The 23,795-nt window shown below is 37.7% G+C and overlaps 1 protein-coding gene across 3 annotated transcripts in view; it reads left to right on the top strand.

Annotated features, from left to right (window-relative positions):
- The window catches only part of Ralgps2 (Ral GEF with PH domain and SH3 binding motif 2), a 162,660-nt gene extending 149,886 nt beyond the window's left edge, over positions 1-12,774 (top strand). For all 3 annotated transcript variants that reach the window (XM_047520003.1, XM_047520002.1, XM_047520001.1), the window contains 3 exons: positions 2,345-2,450; positions 4,666-4,757; positions 7,304-12,774. In XM_047520003.1, the coding sequence (XP_047375959.1) occupies positions 2,345-2,450; positions 4,666-4,757; positions 7,304-7,333 (228 nt within the window). In that variant the 3' untranslated portion in view covers positions 7,334-12,774. The remainder of the gene's footprint in view (positions 1-2,344; positions 2,451-4,665; positions 4,758-7,303) is intronic.
- The last annotated feature ends 11,021 nt before the right edge of the window (positions 12,775-23,795 follow it).

Below are 23,795 nucleotides of genomic sequence, written 5' to 3'. Positions count from 1 at the left end.
GGGGTGTCTCACCCAAATGATGATCAATCCTGGAACCAGAATGAGATTCTGCTGGGGATCAAAGGCCATTGCACTATATTTATAGATTGATCCCTGTATACTGAGGGATGTATATTGCTTTTTCTTTAATTTTTTTTGTAGTTGCAGATGAACAGAATGCCTTTATTTTATTTGTTTTTATGTGGTGCTAAGGATGGAACCCAGTGCCTCACACATGCTAGACTATTGCTCTGTCACTGAGCTACAGCCCCAGCCCTACTTTTTCTTTTTTAAGAAGCAGAGATTTTGAGGGTTAAGAAAAGAATATTAGAAAACCATATTATTACCCAGCACCATGGCCCACGCCTGTAATCCCAGCAATTTAGGAGGATAAGACAAGAGGATCACAAGTTCAAGACCAGCCTCAGCAGTTTAGAGGGGCCCTTAGCAATATAGACCCTGTCTCAAAATAAGACTGGGGATATAACTCAGTGGTATAGCACCCCTGGATCGATCCTCAATACCAGAAACAGAAAGAGGGAAAAAAATCATACTGTCTACTCGAAATGAGTTATAAGCCTCAAGTCAGCAGTTCTTTGGTATTGCCAGTTTCATTCTTCATAATAATAAAACTTATTTCTTTAGCGTTTGTTGTTTAAGTACCTGTACTGTTACAGATATGCTGTGTTCAGTCCTTTTCCCCATTTCTTTTCATTATGAAACATGCATACGAAGTAGATAGGTACATGCACATTTTAAAGCAAAGTAAATAAAATAAACGTGTATAACTTCCGCCCGGCTTAAGAATCAGAACTTTATCAGAATATCTAAACCTTCCCAGATAGCATCCTCTTCCTTCCCCATCAGCTGTCCTGAATTTCATGTTCATCATTGCCTTGTTTTTCCTTAGTTTTATTGTATTTGCTTCCTTACACAATATTTAGTTTTATTTTTTGACTGCGCATGAATGGATCACATACATATTCTTAAGCACAAACCTTTTTGCCTAATTGTTTGTTGAGATTCAGTGTTGTTAATGCATATAACTATCATTTATTCCTTTTCATAACTGAATAGTCTTCCATTTTATGAGCTGTCATGATTTATTCATCATTCTACTGTAGGCGAATACTTGGATGACTCCTATTTCTTTGCTATTTCTAACAGTGTTGCTGTGAATATTTTTGTGCACAGGTTGTCTGGATTATGTATCTGAGGAATGCAAATGTTACTTTACAAGAACATGAGTTTCATAGCCACCAGTAGTAGAATGAGGTTCATATCCTCACCATACTTAATATTTTTGGGCTTTTTAATCTTGGCTAATCTAGTATGAGTAAAATGTTGCCTGATCATTTTAATTTGCATGCCCCTGTTTACAATGTTTGTTGATCATTCATGTTTCTTGTTCTGTGAAATGCCTGCAAAAATATTTTACTTATTCTGATTGATGAAAGTTCTTTATATATCAGATACAAATCTGTTAGCAGTTATGTGTTTAAAAAAAACCTTAATCCAGTTTAACTTAACTTTTTACTCTCTATATGGTATTTTTTAAATATTTTTTCAGTTTTCAATGAATCTTTTATTTATCTGCATGCAGTGCTGAGAATCGAACACAGTGCCTCACGCATACTAGACAAGCGTTCTACACCAAGCTAGGACCCAGCCCTATATGGTATCTTTTAACAGCCTTTTCACACACTGCTAGTCAGTATGCCAATGCTTTGTTTTTCATTTATGTTCATGAATGAGATTATCCTTCTCAGGGTTATAAAAGGAAGTGTAACTAACAATAATAAAAGAACAGCAGGCATGCTGTTTTGTGTGCATGGTTAATTGTTTTGAGAAATATAAGAAGGAATGTTATCACTAAGAATTATTACCACGTTTAAGAAAGTACAGCTATTAAAACATAAGTGTGTTTCCTAGCAGTAGCACAGTAACTAGGAAAAGTGACACGTGACGGGTCGTGCTCTGTGGGAATGGAAAATAGCACTGAAGCTGGGGAAGGTCTGGAAAGAAGTGGGCTTTGAAGAGGGCGTGCCTGCATGCAGCAGCTTACTAGTAAAAGTCCCAAACTGACCTGGACCAACAGGAAGTTACAAAATTATTTTTTTTCAATTGCAGATGAATACAATACCTTTATTTTATTTATTAATTTTTATGTGGTGCTGAGGATCGAACTCAGTGCCTCACAAGTGCTTGGCAAGCACTCTACCACTGAGCTACAGCCACAGCCCAGGAAGTCACAAATCTCTCATTAAGGAGAAACTGAAAACATACTCCCTGTCACTTAACTTTTGCATACTGTCTTTTCACTAATTATCACTACTTGTTTTTACTGATTATCTTTTTGTCTCAGTTCAAATCAACATCAAATAAGACTGTCTCTGTGGTGGGGTGGATGGTGATGATGGCTGATGACCCAGAACATCCAGACCTCTTCCTGCTGACTGACTCTGAGAAAGGTGAATTGTTAGCATGACTAGGGTTTAAGATGTTGTGTGTACATAACTTGATGAGCCAAAACTAATTTAATTGGAATATTCAACAGGGTAAGCGATTGTGTAGCTTTTATCTACCAAGAAATATTTTTGTCACATGTGTTTTAATGAACCCAGTGTTCTTGAGCTTACTTTCTTTACTACATAAGCATAAACTTGAACATTAAAAACCCCAGTAATCCCTAAAGGGTTAACCAGGAAGGGAGGGAGGGCATCTAAGGATAGTAGCCTTTTAAAATCTCAGAGGCTGCCCTGCGGGTGATGCTCCCCTGCCATAACCCCCCAGTAGGCAGTTGTTCTCAAGTTCTGAAAGTGACGCTTTTCTTTAGCTTTTCTTTAAGTAATCTAAGTCGTTAATTTGTAGGCTCAAATCCCTTTGCAAATTAAGATACTTTATGTAAAATACAGAGACATTTGTGAATATAGCAATTGACTGTTAACCATTAGATATTGTAAAGTGGAAGAGAGAAGAATGGGTTGGTTTTTGTTTTGTCTTGGTTTTGGGTTTTGTCTGTGTGTGCTGTGTGTTTGTGTGACGTGGTTTCACCAAGTTGCTCAGGCTGATCTGGAGCTAATGTTCCTGCCACCTCAGCCTCTGGAGTAGCTGAGATTACAGGCACCAGCTCCTGTGCCTAGCAGAGGAGGGAGAGTGCAGGTGGACTGTGTGGACCCTCCCCCATCTCCTGGCTCTGCCTGCCCCATCAGAGAATGCAGCAGGTCCACAGGAGACTCCCTTCCTGGTTGCTGCTTGTCCCTCATAATGGCCACCAGCTGTCCACAAGCACTACAGAGGAGGCCAAAAAGATACCCATCACATCTGCCAGAATCATCCATTCTAGCAACTCATTAAAATTCTGTTGACTTCACAACTGTATCTTGACTTCCATTTATTTAGTTGGTATTTCATATCAAAAGAAATTCTATTTTTAGGATGTTACAGTCTTAAGTAAAAAATTAAGTAAGTTTGTATGTTGGATGCAGAAAAAAATAATCATAGCAAAATGTCTTATTTTGAGGGAAATAGATTGATTTACAGAATAAGCACTCCCTAGTCAACATTCTGAATTAAAAGCCCCAGCTCCTCAAAATCCCAAAGGCATTATTTATAAAATTGCATTTTAGAGTGAGATCATTGAATTTTGCTAAGAAATGTTTTGTTTTCCTTCAGTTTTCCTTAGCACGTTTAATAGAACTATTTCATAGTAGCCAAGGTTTTTATGATGTCTGTGCTAATTGGGGGGTGGGTAGCAAATTATAGCTGTGATCAGCTTAACTGTAGATGTGTTCTATTCTGTTGACCTTAGTCTGAATCTGAGTTCAGTAAGCAAAACAGTATTATCTGACCTATTTAATATTTGGTGAAAAAACAGTTGCTTTTGAAAGTGAAAAGTTCTTGTGTGTTAAAATCTCAGAGGAAAACTGGATAATGCTTACTTACATCTAGTCAGGCTCCTCAGTCACTGAAGGCAGATACAAAGAAAAGAGTAGAATTCAGAAGAATTGCAAAATAAGAACTTAAATCAATGAAAAAAGTGAGCAAACCTGAACTTAGAGCAGCCTTTAGCACATGAATCTTTTTCAGTTTATTCTTTACTCATCTTAATATACATATAGCCATATAAATACCCTTAGTGTGTGCCAGCCTTGATTAGTTAGCGTCAGAACTCCTGAATACACACCAATGATGATTTCTAATTTCATAAAAGAGAAAAAAGACATCTTGGACATTCTGATCCTGACAAATGACTCAAGGCTAAAAACTGAGCCCGTGTTGATGCTACCTGACTAATCCTTAATCATGTTCAGTAGCCAGTGTTCATATTTGAAGCCTTTTAGCCTGTGAAAACTTATTAACATCCAATATTTAGATCATCTATCCACAGCCTCAAATCTGGAGAAGCCATCTTTTTGTATATGTTTTCTTAAAGAACATTTGAGAAGCCATAATTACATTTTCCAATTTATAAGCTGTAAAACACTGACTTTGTGAATACAGGATAGCATGTGGATGTGTTGCATAGAAAACTATTCTTTTTTATTTATAGTGGAAGACTGGGTATTGAATGATAGAATTCTGAAACTGGGAACTCTAGTGATGTTTAGTTTACTCTTTAATATCTGACAGAATTACTATGTAAAATCCTTATTATTACTTTGCATTTGTTTTTGGTAATTTTAGGGAATTCATACAAGTTTCAAGCTGGCAGTAGAATGAATGCAATGCTGTGGTTTAAGCATTTGAGTGCAGCCTGCCAAAGTAACAAACAACAGGTGAGCTTTTCTCATAATTATCAGACTAGTCCATAACTTGGGAATATATTTAAAAGAGTTCCATTGGACGTGGTGGTGCATACCAGTAATCCCAGCTCCTCTAGAGACTGGAGCAGGAGGATCACAAGTTCAAGGTTAGCCTCAGCAACTTAGCAAGACCCTGTCTCAATAAAGGGCTGGGGATACAGATCGGTGATAAAGTACCCCTGGGTTCTGTCCCCAGTGCCTAAATAAATAAAGTTCCAAAGAGAAGTAGACTGGTTTTCTTAATGAACTGGGAAAATGATGGTGTTATTATTCTTGTTGGTAGTGGTCAATAAAACATGAAGTTCACATTTCAGAGAGGAGCTAGATAATAAACAAGTAAACAAAAAGCAAAATTCCAAATAGTAAGAACTATGTAATAGAATTGTGTGTCATAGAGAGTAGAGACAGCTTTAGATACCCAAGGCTAAATAGGTGAGACCTCCCCCTCCACCCCAGGCAAGGAGAGTGACCTGAAAAACAGGAAGGAACCATCCATGTGAGGATTAGGGAGAGCTGAGTGCTGGTAAAGGGAACAGCGTGTGCACAGAAACTAAAGCTGGAGCCAGCTTATTCCAGTGTAGCGTGCAAGATGGAGAAGAGAGCCAGCGCTGGGCAGCACAGCAGGACGGCTCTGGGGGCAAGAACTAGATGACCTCTCAGTTGATAGGAACTGCTCCTGTTATCTCTGATTTGAGTGCCACTTGAGGAGGTTTCCTGTGCTTGCAGTGAAACCAAAAACCTTTTTCATCTTATTGTATGTTTTTATTTTACTGAAACAAAGATGGTCTAATGGAAAGGCTTTCAGATACTAAGGAGAAGAGGGAATCTTATGGAGTTGTTTTTCCCACCCTGGTGCAGAGTTAGATTTGAATCACAATTTGGTAGATAACAAGTAAACATAATTACAAAAATTTCTGAATCACTTTTGTAGATTCAACAAGTAAAAAGTGGTAGACCCACAACATGAACTCTTAAAAAAAAAAAAAAAAAAAAGTCCATTCTTTAAGTTTCATTAAGTCCATTCTTCTTTTTAAGTATTGGCAGAGCGAGCTTTGTTCTCATAATTTTTATTTTACTTATGTATGAAAAACTAAAGTGTTTGCCATTTTTAGTAACCTCCACAAAGTGCATGAAATACAGAAGTTATTTTCTTGCCTGACACATTAGTATCTGGGACAGAATGAAACATTTTTTGCCTAAGACCAAAGCCTTTCTGGACTCACTTCCATGCTACATGTTTTCTTTAAATGTGCCTTAAGGATGTTGAGTCTTGTTTATTTAAATTAAAAAAAAAACCTCAGATCCAAGATTAATCTAGACAGTATTTACACACACCAGCATGGAGGCACAAGTTTCTTTCACTGCATTGATGGGCCTTCCTGCTAATAAAGTCAGCCATATGTGCATAAATGGGTTTATTGTTTCTTTGCTTCCTGCATTTATAAGAATCAGGGTGATAGCAAATTTATAAAAAGAATCTGTGAAATTTGAAAATTTTTAGAAGACTGACTCAAATGCAAAATGCATTTTAGGTAATTTAGGAAGAAATGAGACTTTTACTCTTCAATATGAATTTCTTAAAACCAAACCTGGGAATTTACACTTTAAGCACATGAGCACTGGATTATGTTTGATTTATAAGTCAGTCGTTATCATATTGCCCAAATAGAATTCTCATTCAGAAGCTGACACATTAAGGAACACACAGTTTTGAGTGTAAGAGCTTTCAGACAGACGACTGAGCAGACTGCTGAGCTGTGATGCAGGGCAGGGAGGAGAGCACTGGCCTTCAGATAGCTCTGGAAAGGTTTTTAGGATCAAGTCAGTTTTTGTTTGTTCATTTTTTGTTTTGAGGTTTGTTTTTTTTTTAAACATCTTATTAGTCCGTTAACTGTAGGACTCATCAACTAATTTTTACAATGAAAAGTATTCCAGAGAATTATTTCCAAACTTAGAAGAATTCAAATACAGTGCAATCTGTAAGCAATGAATCTGTTGCTCTTTTAGAGTCATAAAGTATTAGATCAGAATTATTAATTAATTTTATTCTTTTCACAAAGAAGTTCATAATGATTTCACAAAAATTTTCTTAATGTTATAAAAGCATTTGTGCTGGTCTTTAAGGTGTGCATGTAGGAATTCATTGTGACGTACCATGAAAGTGATGTCAAGCCTGTTTGTCTGAAATCTCATCTTATAAGAACCATAGTTAAGTTCGTTGAGTAAACACCTGTGTGGAGCCCCCATGTTAAGCAAGAAAGATTCCCCCTCTGCCCTTTCCTCCTTGCAAATATCAGTTTATTTGAAAGAGCATGTTAATTCAGTGATTTTTCTCTCTAAACTGTTACAGTATGTTGCATTAATTATTCATAGATTATTGAAGTGCCTTCTATCACATTCCTTTTAATGATTGTTAGGTTTTAAAGATTCCAGCTTGCCTAGAAGACAAGAAAAGATAAGAAATACTGATCTGAAAAACAGATTTTAAAGAATGAGTTTGTGATGCTTATATTTTTCAGGTTCCTACAAACTTGATGACTTTTGAGTAAAAGCCTGAAGAGGAAGAGGTGAAGCTCTGCTCCTGGGTGAGAGCAGGGACCTGACAGAAGATGCCAGCGGCAAACCATCCTGTGCCAGGAAGAGCCCACAGGCTCCAGCCCAGCCTTTGGAATTCTGAACCAAAAAGCACTCATTTCAGGGAATCAAGTGAGATATTCCCAGAGAACAAATTGGAGTTGCAAAACAAACTGCCATGAACCATGCTTCTTATCTCTGAACTGACCTGTGGAAACCACTGCCTTAAAGAATGAAAGGAAAACCAACATGAAACACCAAATAGTGTGTGTGAATCTTCTGGCGGTGCTGTGCTTGGAATAGATCATAGCTAATTTCCATTTCTTTTAACTTTGTACTAATTTTGGAGGGGGGAATCACCTTTTTTTAGATACACTTTGAAAAGGATAGACATATTTCTTACGGATTGTATCAGGAGCTGGTTTTGAACTGTGGTGAGCAGATCCTTTCCTTCAGCAGGGATTTACCAGCAGCCCTCCTGAGAGGTTTGTCCTGCCTCCAGTCGTCCATAGCCTCACTGGTTTTCTCACAGCAAGAACGTAGGGTTAGACATGTTGATAATGTAAGTTGTCAGGGTCTGTTTGGGATGGGGAGGAAGGGTTTGTTTTGGTTGAGGGCACATCTTTTTAAACACTAAACTTCTGAATTGAGTACTGTATGGGGAACATTATTTCCTGCGGGAGGCACAAAGGCCGAGTGTTCATATACCAGTTTTTTTAAAAATAGGTTCCAGAAAACATGGTTGTTTCTAGCTGGGGTTCAGGTTTAGCTTTCTCTATGAATTCATTGTGGAACCATACATCTGCTTAGTAGAGAACTATAATCTCAAGCTAAACTTTCCTGAGAAGATTTTACAATGATTAAATTTTTTTTTAAAGTTAATTAGATTATTTCTCTCCCAACCACAGGGAGTCATCAAGGGTGATAATATTGATATTTTGCCAGGATATTTTCTTTTACAGTGTTTAATGTGCATAATGCCAGTTATTTTTTTATTGTTTATTTTGTTTTTGTTTAATATGATACTCAAGATCACATTTGTTTAAAAGATTCCTCATAAATATGTATGTATTTTATCATAAGACAGTAATTTTAAGAGGGATAAAGATAAAGAGTTTGAGGCTCTAGGAATTTTAAATATCAAACCCTTCTTCCTTTTAAAATAAACAAACCAAAACATTTTTCCAAGAACTTACTGTAAGTCCTAACATGAACCCATATTGTCAGTAGTTAACCAAGCAATTTTGAGAGTTCTGTGTAACAGTGCATTCACTTTCTAAACTAAATGTCAAACTTAGAAGTTAAAAGGTGTGATACCTTAGAATTTTAACAAAAAAGTTGCACTTGAACAAGGACTCTATGTCAGATATTACAAACTTATGAGGCATCATAAATTTTAGCAGTGGTCCAGAGTAAGAAATGTTTTGTGACTGATACCTCCTATAGACTGATTACTTGGACCTCATAAAATTTCTCACATTTATTTTCTTACAGAACTGTATAAATTTTATTGGAAGTTTCACCCTCAAGTCCATAAAACAAACAGAAAATGTTGTGTATACAATAATAGCTTAAAATGCATCCAAAGGAAAGTTAAAGAACTTTTTTTGAGTTTTTTAAAATTTAATTTTGTGTTTGGAAAAGATGTTAACAGTTCAAATAGGTTTCTCGTATAACAATTAGAAATACATTGTTTCTAGGTTTTAGTGACACAGGCTGGAGAGGGCAGAGTGTTGCCTGTGCCAAATGATTTTTCAGTTAATGGTCTAAACTTAACCTGTGTTGGGTACGTAGAAAGAACCATCTGCATAGCCAGCAGTATTACTCGGTAGACCTTGCACATCTTACTTTTGTTTTGCATTATTTAAAAATTGCTTAATTTGTTTTTTTTTTTCTTCAGAAATAACATTTTTAACAGTGTATGTGCTTTTTAAAAAATATTGTGAATGAGAACCCTGTGGATTTTTTTTTTTCTTTTTTGTCTGTCGTAAATAAGCTAAGGTAGATGTGCTGTAGGTTAACCAAATCTGGGAGAGATGCAACTGGAAGTCAGAGCCTGACATCACACAGTTTTGCCAAAGAGAGCAAGCTAAGTTGGAAGATGTGTTTGATATTTTCAGCTCTAAACGTTAATGAGTGCTTGTACAGAGTAAGAATAGTGTTCACATTTGAGAAACAGTCCATAGATAGAGTTGTGGCCTCTTACTGTCTGAAATTTAACCTAACAGTGCAGTAGAAATTGTTATTATTTTTCTATCTTCAGATTTATCTATTCAAAATATTAGTCATTACTTGTTAGGATTATTTTTAGCATTTGAAGTAAATTGAAATCAGTGAGAAATGAATTACAATAGTGCAGGTGAGTTTTTGATCTATCATTCACAAAATATCTGGTTATAATTCAAGCAAAGAAAATATAAGTCACCAAACTATACTAATATTTAGGTAGTTTGTTAGTGGGAAGATAAATCTAATTATTAAACCTGCCCTTGATTGTACAGTAGTGATCCAAAAACTCAAAATTTGCATCAGCATTAAATTCATTTTCTCCCCTAGCCAAGAAATTCAATTAATTAAATTAAATTTAAGCTGGTGCGTAAGCATAGTGATTGTCCTATCCATGGCTTAGGGTAGTAGTATACAGTACTAGCCAAAATGCAATTCGAGGTATATCTCATGTAACAACTTACATGATAGTAACATATCAGTTTTTTAAATATAACTCTAAAAATAATTACATAATAGCTTTCTGGATATTGTTTTTGGTTTCATGCCCCTTCTGTGTTCAGGCTCTGCTTATTTTTCAGAGTATTATTTTTAATCTCAAACTAAGAATTGAAAGACAACTGATCAAACACACCTTTCTATTTTGTTTTCTTCACTGTGTAAATATTATTTGTGTAAGCATTGCAAAAAGGGATCCAAATAATTTGAGTGTTTTTTTTTTTAATTCTCCCTAGGCATGTGCTTCAATGGCAAATATTTTTCTGTGTAAAAAATGCCATGTAATTACTGCACTGCCTCTTCACGGGCTCTATTGATATTAGGTATTTCTGTATATGAACTCATGGTGTTTATAGCTGCAAAGTTTTTATAAACAGCTTTTTTCCTCTTCTAGAAGATTTATAAAGGAGCCCAAAAAGCACTATTCTATAGAAAGTAAAAAGAGTAGTCTCCGTTAGTTGAAACTGGGGCCCTCTAAGATTAGCAGCCCGTCAATCTCTTGAAAGCATTAGAGTGTACTCGATCAAATGACTAGCATCTTTTTTCCCTAAGGTTAAATCTGTAAAGCTGTGTACATTTATCACTGAAACTGAAACTCTAGGACATCATATTATAGGAAATCAGTACTAGTAATAGATTTAATCCATTGGCTTTTTAGAAGAACTCATTAACTGTTGATTTCCTTGTTTTTTGGGGCATATTCTTCCACAACCAGTTTTTAAGCCACCATATTATTTTCTTCCACAAACAAGGGGTGCCAGTGTTGCTTAACAAAGATAATCTTTAATAAAAAGAAATCCTCTCTCTCAAGGCCTTCGAAGTCACTGGATCCCTTTTTGAGAATGAAGGCCACCTCCTCGCTGTGCTGGGGGAGCAGGGGGCAGCTGTTGCATGAGGAGGTGGTAAGGTTTGTCGACTTCCTTCAGTGACCTTTTAGGGTTTGCTTCGTTTTTCTCTCTTCTTTTATACTACTTTCAAACTTAGTAAATTTATGATTTTACAGCCAGAGTAGTACTCTGTTTTTTCTAAGCCTTTAAGATAACAAAAAACTGCTGCTAAATCACATTGATAAATGACTTTCCATGTGGACCTTTTCAAAATGATTTAAGTACCTTTTGATTTTGTTCTCCTGAAAATGGCTTGTGTCTAAAATGTTGGGGGTTTTTTTGTTTTGTTTTGTTTTGTCTTTTTCTGTTTAGAGGGTTCTAGTGAAAGAGATGTATGTGTAAAACTTCTAAGCTTATCGAAAGCAATTTCATTATACCTATATCTCAAGTTGTAGTGTGGTGAAAATTTGGTCAGTGCCTTATCAATTTGAAGACCACTCTTAGGGCATTGAGTAGGACAACTTGCCCTGTTAGTTCAGGAGTGTGCTCTCCACCATCTTACTCTTACAGCAAGTCTAAGGATGTCTATACAGATCCTCCAGGTGCTTGTTGCAGTCCTCATTGGGTTTTGAGTCTTTTTTATACAAACTTCCTTCCTCCTTCTCTCTTTTCCAGTTGGAGATTGAAAATAAATCCACTCAAATCAATCTTTTGATAAGCACTCTTATAAAACAGCTTTGAAGAACATCCATCCATCTGGGTTCATTTTTATCCTGTTGTTTGAGTATAGATTTAATGATCAGTCCCTCTGGGAAATCCCTAAAATAACAAATTTACAGAAAGATTAATTTGGATTTTATTAAAGCTGCTAAAATCTTGTAAGCACAGTTCCTTTGGCCAGAAATGAGATTTATTTTGGTTCATCCTTATATTAAATAGAACTCAGAATGAACAAGCAGTCACTTAACCTGCCGGTTATTGTTTACCTGAAAGTTCATGCAGCACAGTGGAAATGACTCCAGTGTATGGACGTAATAGACTAAAGTAGCTTTCTCAATGAAAGTGAGCCTCAGAAATGCTTTGCGTCTCTGAGATTATTGGAAGACCGGGAGCCCTGTTGTTTATCTGTGTCAGGAAGCTCTTTTCACACTCTTTAAAGGGCTCTTTATGTTCTAGAGTAGCAAAGTATACATACAGAGTATTTAAACCCAAATGAAAGGGTAGCTGGTCCTAGAGGGTCATTAGCAAAATTTAAATTTTGATTCTAGCTCTTTGAACTGCAAAGCAATGAAGGGGTTAAAAGAACATGTAGAGTGCTTTGGGATGCAACATTTTTTTCCCCCTTAACAGAAAAAAAGAAAACTTCACAAATATTAGCTGTGCTTTAGATGCCAGGTAACAAATATTGCCTTCCCTGAAGATACCCCCCCCCATTAGAACTACTCACAAATGTAGTCCAATGATTACTGATTTATTAGGTATGACTAAAAATAGCTGATAAGTCACCAAACTCAAGTGTTTCTTCACCTCTATTATTGGCATTCATTGGAGGGATCTGGTTCCCAGCGTATTCTAAAGGAGATCAGACATCTCCGGGAGAAGTACCCAGTGATGATGATATTCAGGAAAACACAAGCCATTTTTTTCTTCTTTATCCCAGTTAACTTGAGGTACTCTAATGAAGCACTCAATTGCACTATGACCTCCTTGAGTGATGTGCAGTTCGGTTCCTCTCTCTTTTTGTTTCTTTTTAATATGCAAATGTGAGTGTGTGATCTACAGTGTGTTCGCATAAGCTAATTTAAAACGAATTTAAGAACAGTTTTCTGAAATATTTCTATTGAAATAAATCACTTAAAATTATAGATTGTGTAAGGATGTTTTGTTAACCTTATTGCATTTTTGTCATTAACTATTCAAAATCCAAATCAATTTAAATTGATTTCCTCCCTTTTCAAAAGTAACCCCAAGGATTGTTGGTCCAAGGCAAGTTCTGAGTAGACTTCAGTTGCTCTTCCCCAGCCCAGAATGAGGGTACACCCTGGCATGTGACCGAGGGGGGCTTAGGGTTTAGAAGGCCAGCGTGTAATATTTCCACCTGTCCCTCTGTGAATATGTAATAGGAGCAGTCCACCAAAAGGCCTCTTTGCTGACTCTGTTCCCTAGGTTCTGTGATACATTGTTTCACTGTACTGTTTCTGACAAAACACTGTGGCACTAGCAGCGGAAATACAAAACTGAATTCCACACAAGCTCAGCCTCAGTGTATCTGTAACTCAGTTTTCCACAGTCGTTTCACCTCTTTAGTGGCCTTTGAAAATTCTCACTATTCCTTTATAAGAATCGAAAAGTGGTATTCTCCAGAGGGGTCGGCCTGTCTTTTCCTCACACACTGCCTCTGCATACAGGATCAGCTTGTCATGTTCAGTGAAAACATTTTTGTTGGTGTTGCTTCGATTTACAGATTGATCTGAAAATTAGCTGTTTTGAACAGTTTCTTTTTATCTATAAACATGGATTGTTTTCATTTTTCAGGGCTTTTAATGCCCTTAAACTAACATTTCATAATTTTTCCCCTAGTGGTCTCAAATATATCTTTTTATAATATATATACATCTAGGAAATTCCTTTTAACTATGACTTTTTTTCTTATATTTTCTAATTGTATAGGAATGCAATTATTACATTCGATTCTTACTTTCAGAACCTTTTTGAGATTCCTCATCTAGCTCTAACAGTTTGTCTACAGATTTTGTTGGAATGATAATAACTGCAAATAAGGGCAGTTGTCTCTTTTTCTTGTCTTCATTTGGCTAGAATTTCAGTACAATATTGGGTTAGATGCAGTGATGGCTTATCAAATAAGAATTCACCCAGTCTTTCAGAAATCCTCAGTGTATAGCAAGCCCCAGTATGAACTCTTTGCTTGTTTTGTTATAATGTAGCACAAGTATGATTTTTTTCTATTTTATTTTTAGACTAACCTTCAGCTTAAATCTCTACTTTTCTTGTAATACATGTTTATAGTCTTAAGTAGAAAATGCGTGTCCATTTACTCTTGGCCACCACTCGATGACACTGGTTATCCAGTATCAATACTAAATAAAATACTGGACCTCAGAATATTGCAAAATCTCACCCTATCCTACTGGTTCTGTCATCAGAGGGGTCCAACGAAGTTATAAGGGGGGAAACTCAACTTGGAACCAACTGTTGTCTTGCCATTTGTCCCAGGAAGAACTGCAGGAGGAGTCATTAAGCAAAGCACAGATAAAGATTTATTTAAGGACAGCAATGTGGGATCCCCCCAGAGTGTGGGGGATCCTCAGGAAAACAAGTGGCAGCAAGCACCCAAGACTGAGCCTCTTTTTTATTTATTTATATGATTTTGATCCTAAGCAGGTACGCTATTATTAGATTTTACTGATTTGGAAAATAACTTACAAACTTCCTTGGAGATCAAGACCCATGGCAGCCGCCCTATACTTAGAAATTAGAAAGTTGCTCTTTGGTGAATCGGGCCATTTGTCATTAGTGGGCACATTGCATAAGTTTTTTAGCTGGTTGACATTTATAATAATATGTCTCATCTCTTACAAGCATACATTGAATATTTTGCTTATCTTTAACCCAAGAAGCAAACAATATAAGTCATGATTGTATGAAACCCACGAAAACCACGCCGGATACTGGAAATCACATAAGGGAGTTTATTAAGCAAACAGAGTGTCTCCCTGCAGGGTAAGAGAGAAAATGAGAGGAAAAGAGAAAGGGTGCACGCAAGAGAGTGTGGAAAGTAAGGAGGAGAGAGAAAGCAAGAGAAAAGATGGTGGGGAAGCTACCCTTTAGCAGTTGAAATCCTCGGGGCTAACGGGACCAATAATGGAGAAGGATACTTGCAAGCTGACTGATGAACCAATAGCTAGCTAGGATGTTCACAGACTGACAGTAGTTGGGAGGCAGAGAAATGGCTGCAGTGGAAAGGGCGGAGGAGCAGCTTTGTATTACAATGATGTTTTTAGAGGTCTCCATTTACTAAGGGTCTCTCCCCATTTTAAGGGCACCTTTTATCTCATTTCTCAATTGGAAGTGATTTCATCTACCAGGAGATGTCTGTCAGTGTCTGTGGACTCTGGTTATCACAATTCCTAGAGTGTTCTGCTGGCAACTAGTAAGGCAGAGTCAAGGGATGCTGGTAATGTTCTACAGTGTGTAGGACAACCCCACCCCCCCCAAGAGTCACCTGTTCCAAAATGCCAGCATGTGAATCATTAAATCTCATAAATCAACATATTGAGCTAAGAATGAGTTCAGCTTCTATTTGGACTTTTATCTCTTCCCTGGAAGTTAACCTTTCTCAAAGAAGTTGAGCATGCTACATCTAGAGAGAGATAATAGCATGTGAGTGTATTCACGGCCTGAGCCATATTGTGTTACTCTTGAAGTTCTAGTTGTATTAGAAGCTAAACGTTTCAGCCAAAAGGCTCTTCACATTCTAAATAAGTACAGGTCTGCAGAAATGTTTGTCTTCCTGGGTGGTTCTTGCAGGTCTGGGAGGATTATCCCTATAGCAGAGGGACAAAATAGACTGAGTATATCATATCAGATCATTTGTAAACTAATATGGGCTTTAATTAAACCAGAACCTATTTGCTTTTTTGTTACTACAAAAGTAATGATATCCTAATTGCTAGAAGTTCAAACTGTACAAAAAGCTATAGAGTGAAAGTTGCATATCCCACTTGCCAGATTCCCCTCTCCATATTTAATATCTCTGACTCAATTTCTGTAATCCTAGCCTGATTTCTTTCAGTCCGAAGAATGAATTTTCCACCTCTTTCAAATTTCTGTCCAACTTAAGACCTTCACATATACTCTAGTACTATCATAGCTAACAGCATGAAAACAATAGTCCTTTCTCTAAATAAACTCATGGTACTTAGGTTTTTATTTTTTATTTTACGGAGTTAGCTATAACATCATAAAACATCTGCATCTTGAAAAGGCATACTTGAATAAACCAGGTTACGCAAAGAATCAAAGAGCATCTGAGTGCTGAATAAGCTAGTGGCATTTCCGACTTCCCTGTAACAGACAAGTAGCTCCAGATGTCAGTCAGAGGCCTTCGGCCAAAGCATCTCTTAGATGAGCCATTTCAAGTTGTCAGTATTTAACCACTTTTGATCTGTAAAATAGCAATTTCATGTGGTTCTTCCTAATGTTTTCCTTAAAGATTCAAATAAGTTACAATTCACTTATAATTTATTTCCGGTTGTTAAGAAACAATTACTATTATAAAAGTTTGATTACGGTAAATGCAGGACCTCCATGTTTGAGAAAGTGAAAGACTGATGGTGAAAGTTTTGTTGCTCACTTACACTAGGAACCAAAGTGACTCCATTTTTACACCTTAATTTCTGTTTTATACTCAGTTTTTCTCACTTTGCCTTTCTACTACTCTTCTTTCTTCCTGGTTTCCATTCTGTGGGCTTTTCACATGTCCACCTGCATGGTATATGTCCTGTGGTGATCGTGTTTTACTTCCGTGAGTTAAAGCATAACCTCAAAATTAAACCATCCATGGAAAAGGATCTGGGAAGAAATGGGGTAGGAAGCACCAGGAATTTGTTTCCCAGCCCAGACCACAGACACTCTGGCAGAGCTGTTAATACAGTGGCCCCCCGCCCACTTACGGTTTTATTTTCCACACTCTGTTGCTTGTACTCAGCCATAGTCTGAACATGTATTAAGTGGAAGATTCCAAAGTAACACATGTAGGTTTTAAATTGCATGCTTTTCTGAGTAGCATGATAAATCTTGAATCATCCCCCTCTGTAGCACCCAGGATATGAATCATCCTTGTCCAGTGTTTGCATGCTGTATACTCTTACCTACCATTTGCTCATTAAACAGCTCTCTTGCTTATCAGATCTACTGCCATGATATCACAGTGCTTGTGCCCAAATAACCCTTATTTTACTTAATAGTAACACCAAACGAGCAGTGATGCTGGCAATTCAGATATGACAAGCCATAAGGCGTTTTTTAAGTGAAAAGATGAGAGTTTAGGTGGGAAAAACTCATGCTGGGATTGCTAATATCTACATTTGTAAGAACAAATCTGAAAAAGGAAAATAATTTGTGCTAGCTTTGCTATCAAACCTCAAACTACAACCTCAGTGCGTGACTAAAGCTTAGTTAAGATGGAAAAGGCATTATATTTGTGTACATGTATGAAAAAAAAAAAAATCAAGTTTTCAGGCATCCACTGAGGGTCTTGGCACATATCCCCTTGGGGAAAGGGGGACTATGGACTCTTTGGAACTGCGGAGTTTATCGAAGTCTTAAACTTTGCAGGAGAAATGCTTGAACAGTAAAGGGCAGTTTTGATCAATTTTAGCCCCGAGCACAGTAACCACTACCCATGCTCAGGCAAGCAGTGGTGTGTGCCCAGCTGGTTCACTTGTGCCTTTCAGGAGGCAGGGAGTGGGGCAGAAACGCTGACCTCCAAATATCAGATCTGCGCTCTGATTGCCCCTCTGGTCAAAGGCTGGTGGCCAGTGTCACATCTCCTGCCCTTGTCTCAAGTCCCACCACCTCTGCCTGGCAATTGGCTTCCACGGGATTTCAAGAGCAGCCTTTTTTTCTTCTATTTTTCTTTTTTCATCATTTGGCAGCCAGACATTAAAGACTAGGACATTCAAAAACAACTGCATGTGTGGAGAAATTATAAAGTGCCTACATGCCAGGGAAAGGTACAAAAGACCTGAGGAGCCAAATTCATACCTCAGGCTAATCCTTGGTTCACACCCAGCCTGCATGCCAGCAAACAAAAGTTTGTCCCCACTGTTAGATTCAAACACCCTGTTTCCAACAATGAAATCAAAAGGCATACAAAGAAAACTATGGCACATTCAAAGGAAAAAATAACAGGGAAAAAGACCTACTGACAGATTCACTATACAAAGACGGTGTCTTAAAGATGCTCAGAGAATTAAAGAAAATATATGAATGAAACAAAAATGTCAAAGTCTAGAAAATTCTGGAGCAGAAGAATTTAATGACTGAAATTTTTAAGTTCACTATAGGGATTCACAGGTAAATTTGAGCAAGCAGAAGAAAGATTCACTGAACTCCAAGATAAGACAATGAAAGTTGTTGAGTCAGATAAAGAAAAAGGAAAGAATGAAAAAAAAAAAAAAAAAAAACAGTCTAAGGGACACTACAAGTGCCATCAAACATGAGGGCCATCTCCAGAAGAGGTGGCAAGGGGCATAGTATTTCAAGAAATTGAAAACTCCCCAGATCTTATGAAAGACAGGAAAATAAGCATCCAAGAAATCCAATGACTCCAAGTAAGATGAACTCAGACCCTCACTGAGACACATTATAAATAAACTGCTGAGTGACAGTCTCAAAAGTGACTCACAGGATCCTTTATAAGATTACTACCATATTTCTTATCAGAAACTTTAATAATCAGAAGTCAGTGCGGGAAGCATGGTGGAATGGGAAGGGAGGTAGAGACTTGGGGGAAGATGAATAAAATGAGCTAATTATCATTTAGTCACTGTGCCCCAGCAAGCAGTAGGGACACAAAAACTGCTAACATAGTACCAATCTCTCTTTTTAAATTTTTTTTTATTCTTTATAGATATACATGACTATAGAGTATGTTTTGGCATATTAAACATACATGGAGTATAACTCAAAAAAAAAAAAGTGAGGCCTTACATTCAAAATGTTAAGAGAAGCCAGGTGCAGCTGGGTACTGGTGGTGCACACCTGTAATCTCAGCGGCTCAGGAGGCTGAGGCAGGAGGATCTTGGGTTCAAAATCCCAGCCTCAGCAAAAGTGAGGTGCTAAGCAACTCATTGAGACCCTGTCTCTAAATAAAATACAAAAACTAGGACTGGAATGTGGCTCAGTGACCCTGAGTTCCATCCCCGGTACCAAAAAAAAAAAAAAATTGTTAGGAGAAAAATAAAGTCAACGAGGAATCCTGCAAAACTGACCTTCAAAACTGATCTTCAAAAATGAGGGAGAGATTAAGGCAAATGGGATAAACAGAAGCTGAGGGAGTCCATTGCTATTAGACCCAGCAAGAACATGCTCAGAGGAATTTTATCAGCTGTATAAGGGTAAAGATCTCAATAAAGATAAACCCAGGAGCAATTATAAAAGCCAGTATTATTAAAACAACAGTCTGTACTCTGTTTTTTGTTTTCTATGTGAGTTGAGACATACTTTTAAAAATTATTAGTTTCAAGGCTATTAAATTTGGGGTTACAACTCCATATTTTTTCTGCCTTATTTGACTAATGCATTTAAAAGAACTATTAGTTTATTAAGGTACATAGTATATAAGGGTGTGCTTTTTTTTTAACAAAGAGGGGGGACTGGAAACAAGTATTGCAAGTTATGGAAGTTAAACTGGATGAAAAAATAGCTATTGGATATACACAAAACAAAATAATATATCTAAGTATTTGGCTACAAAAATAACACAAAAGAAGACCATGTAGGAAATCAGGGACAAAAAAAAAGCTATAAGGCAACAGAAAACAAATGGCAAAATGAGGGGGCTTGGGCGGGGCTGGGTTGCCCTTCCCTGTAAGCAATTAAGTGTAAATGGCTTCGATTCAGTCCAAAGGGTCTGTGCCATCGAAAGAAACTCACTTCAGATCCAAGACAAATTTGTTGAAGGTGAAAGGATGGAAGGAGATTCCATGCAAATCATAATCAAAAGAGTTGGGGTTGCTGTACTAATTTTTTAAAAATTGTTTAATAAAAAAATTATAAGACAAGGAATATATTAAAAGGTTTGGCATCAAGAAGATAAAATCATTATGAACATGTACCTAATAATTCATCAAAATATATGAAAGAAAAAATAAAAATATAAAACTGTTACAGTAGTTGCAGAATTAAATACCTCACTCAAAATGTGCAGAACAATCAGAAGGTAAGAGAGAGAAGTTAAACAAATATCTAGCTGTAGCAGATAGAGAACACAAAAACCTGGTTCTCAAGTGCACATGCACATTTCTAGGCTAGATCGTATGTATGTTAGTCCACAAATTAAGACTTGGTAGATTTGGAAAGATATTGTACAAAAGTATCCTTTCCAACCACAAGATGATGTTAGAAATCAGTTAACAAAATTTGGGAAATTCACATATCTGTGGCAATTAACATTCTAACAACCAAATTGATTATAAAAAGAAGAAGAGAGAAAGAAACCACATAGGGAACTAGAAAATACAGCCTAGCCAGGTGCAATGGTGCACGCCTATGAGGATCGCCAAGTCCAAAGGCAACCTGAGCAATTCAGCGAGAACCTGCCTCGGGCCGGTACTGTGGGGAAAAGGGTGGTTTAAAAAGAAAATACCAATGAAACAAAACTACACCAAAATAAGACAGAGCCAAAGAGTGCTACAGGGGAGGATATTAATCACATTGTAATATTGTGTGTATGATTATATAACTACAAATCCTGTCATTGTATACTACTATAGTGTACCAATAAAAAATATGGAAAAAAATGAGTGAAATCAAAAGTTCCATAAAAAAAGATCAACAAAATTGACGAACTTTTGCTAGACAAAAAAAGATTCAAAATAGTAAAATTACATAGAAATAAAATAACACAAATAAAAAGAATAAGAGTACTGTGGACAAAATTGTACAGCCACAAGTTGGACAGTCTAGATGAAATGGACACATTCCTGGTAATACAGGACCTACCAAAACAGAATCACGAAGAAATCGAAAAATTGGATGGACCTCTATAACTAGTACGGAGATAGGGTCAGAAACCAAAAATCTCCCTATGAAGACCCTGGACTTGCACAGGTAAATTCTATGAAACATTTTTTTTTTTTTTAAAATGAATACCAGCACTTCTCAAACCTTTCCAAAAAATTGGAAAGAACACGTCCTAATTTATTCTATGAGGCCAGTAGTACCCTCATTACCAAAGCCAGACATAGACACTATAACAAAATTAGAGGCTGACATCTATTATTAACATTGATATAACAATCCTCAAAGACAAACCGAATGCAGCACCAGGGATTGAACTCGGAGCCTCCCACGTCCTAGGCACACTAGGCAAACGCTCTGCAGCTGAGACACACGCCCCCATCCCCCCACCCTTATTTTTTTTTAGACAGGATTTGAGCACATTACTACTGAGGCTGCGATCCTCCTGCCTCAGCAGGTGCACCACCATGCCCAGCATCAGCAACATGTTACATATGTTGCATGTATGTCGGTCATTTATCGTGACCAAGTGGTATTTATTTAAGTCATATTTGTATACAATAAGCAATCTGTAAAGGAAATTACAAAAACTCTTCTATTTACTAAAGCATCAGAAAGAAGGAAAAAATACTTAGGAGAAGAAATATGATGAAAACTACAAAATATTGCTGAAAAAAAAACCTTAAAACCATCAATAAATTTATCCCGGCCCCAGTCACTGAGCCACCACCCCTCAGACTCAACAGCTTCCCTAGGTTCTGTCCTCCCACCCGCCTTCTCCCACAGCCGCCTTGCACCAGCCGTTTGCAACCAGGGAAAGAAATTGTTTAGTACGTCTGCTATCCAGCACCCCCACTGGGCCCCTTTGCTGATGAAGGAAGGCCGATGAGATGATTCCTGTTGGCACTGAGGATTGCAGCCATTTAGAATTCAACAGAGAAACAGCAGCAAGACTCTTACTGCTGCCCAAGGGATGGCTGATGATTGTGATAAAAAGAAACTAGCAGAGGAGCTTAAGAAGAAATGTGCCTACGTCCTACTGTGAGCATCCAGAAAATGGAGAAGCAATTCAGCTGCAGGGTGACCAGCATGAGAACAGGTGCCAGTTCCTGGTAGAGACTGAACTGACCCAGGACGGTCAGCTGAAGGTTCGAGGGTTTTAAGTGCCTATAGCTCACTGAGCTTAAGTGAGGATTTCCTTGCAATGAGTATATTTCCCTTCTATGCCTTGTCACAATTCGAAAAACCTCACAGCTTGTATACTGTGACTATTTGGGGTTCACTGTTAGCTTGCACTGGTATAATTCCTTCACGCAATAAACTGAAAATAATATACCCACCCACACACACACACACACACACAATCCCATATATATATATGTATGTATGTATATATATATGTATATATGTGTGTGTATCCCATGTTCATGGATTGAAAGACTTAATATTGTTTAGATGTCAGTACAACCCAAAGCAATTCTATAGATTCCATGCCATCCCTAATAAAATCACAATATGTTTTACAGAAATGGAAAACCCATTCTAAAATTCATATGGAACCACAAGAGACCCCAAAGAACCAAAATAATCTTGAAAAAGAAGAAGAAAGCTGGATGATTCACACTTCCTAATTTCAATACTTACTAAAGTAATCAAACAGTAAGATATTGACATAAGACACACATATAAACCAATGGAATATAATTAAAAAGCTCCAGAATTAAATCCTCACATTGGTGGTTAGATGATTTTTGACAAGGGTCCCAAGACCATTCAATGAGAAAATGACAATCTTTTCAACAGATGGTGCCGGGGATACTGGATATGCACAACAAAAACACCTATTCAAAAATTAAAGAACTAAATGTAAAACCTACCACTCGAAACGCTTAAGAAAACAGGACAAGAGCTTCATAATGTTGAATTTGGTGACAGTTTCTTAGCTATGACATTCAAGACACCAGCAACAAAAGAAAAAATTACTGAACTGAAAGGAAATGTTTAAGTGTGCATTAAAGGCAATATGGAGCCAGACGTGGTGGTGCACACCTATGATCCCGGCTACATGGGGACTGAGGCAGGAGGATGGCAAGTTCAAAACCAGCCTGGGAAATACTGGGATCCCCATCTCAAAAATTAAATAAACAAATGACAATATCAACAGAGTAAGAAGGCAAACCACAAACTGTGGGGAGATATTTGCAAATCATATGTTTGATAAAGGATTAATTAATATCCAGAATTTTTTAAAAAACAGAATTATCCTAGTTTGCAAGGACTAGGTGGGTAATAGCTGCAGGCAGGTGGGGCAGGGCTGAGCCGCTGAGTCACTGGGGAGTGGTCTGGAAGGGTTCAGCTTCCCTGTGGCCCCTTCCCCTCTCTTACTTCCCAGCCACCATGAGCTGAGCCATGCTGCTCGGCCACCCGCTTCAGCCATGATGCTGTGCCTCACCTCAGGCCAGAAGCCATAGAGTCTCAGCCGACCATGGACAAACCTCTGAAACTGTGAGTCTTGTCCTTTTGGGATATTTTGGTAACAAGGTTGCAAAGCTAACTAACAGAGTTACTGTGAGGCTAAGCTTGAACTCCCAAGGCCCTGAGAGCAGGTAGCACATGGAAATGCCGTTGAGGGAGAGTTGACGTCAGCTTCTCACCCCATAACCCAAGAGTTCCACTCTTCCAGTCAGGTACTAGAAAGGGGTTGAGGGATGAGGGGGAGTTTCCAGTAGACCAAGAGTGGGGCTTCACTTTGTCACTGTGAACTGAGGAGCATCTTCATCTATAAACCAAATAAAGAATGAGGCCAGCTGTATTCATTTTAGAAAAGCCGATGAGTAAACTAAGACAGGGGAGCTGTCTGTAGAACCCCCACTAGTTAGTGCTGCTCACGAAGACTGGCATTTCATCCTGAGGCTGGAATCACGGGGAGGAAGGGGAGGCTGCTTCCAAGGCAGGCCTCTACCCTCTGCCCAGAGCTCCAGAGCAGAAGCTGTGCCTGGTGCCCACTGGATTCCAATGACCTGCCCTCAGCCCGAGCTCAGCTAGAAGGCACAGTGGCTGAATTTGCTTTCTCAGGACCTAAATGTCAAAGCCAAGCCTGTCATCCAGTTTAGGTTCAGAA

The sequence above is a fragment of the Sciurus carolinensis genome, chromosome 12, assembly GCF_902686445.1.
Source record: "Sciurus carolinensis chromosome 12, mSciCar1.2, whole genome shotgun sequence".
Classification (NCBI taxonomy): Eukaryota; Metazoa; Chordata; class Mammalia; order Rodentia; family Sciuridae; genus Sciurus; species Sciurus carolinensis.
This window is presented reverse-complemented; position numbering and strand designations above follow the sequence as displayed.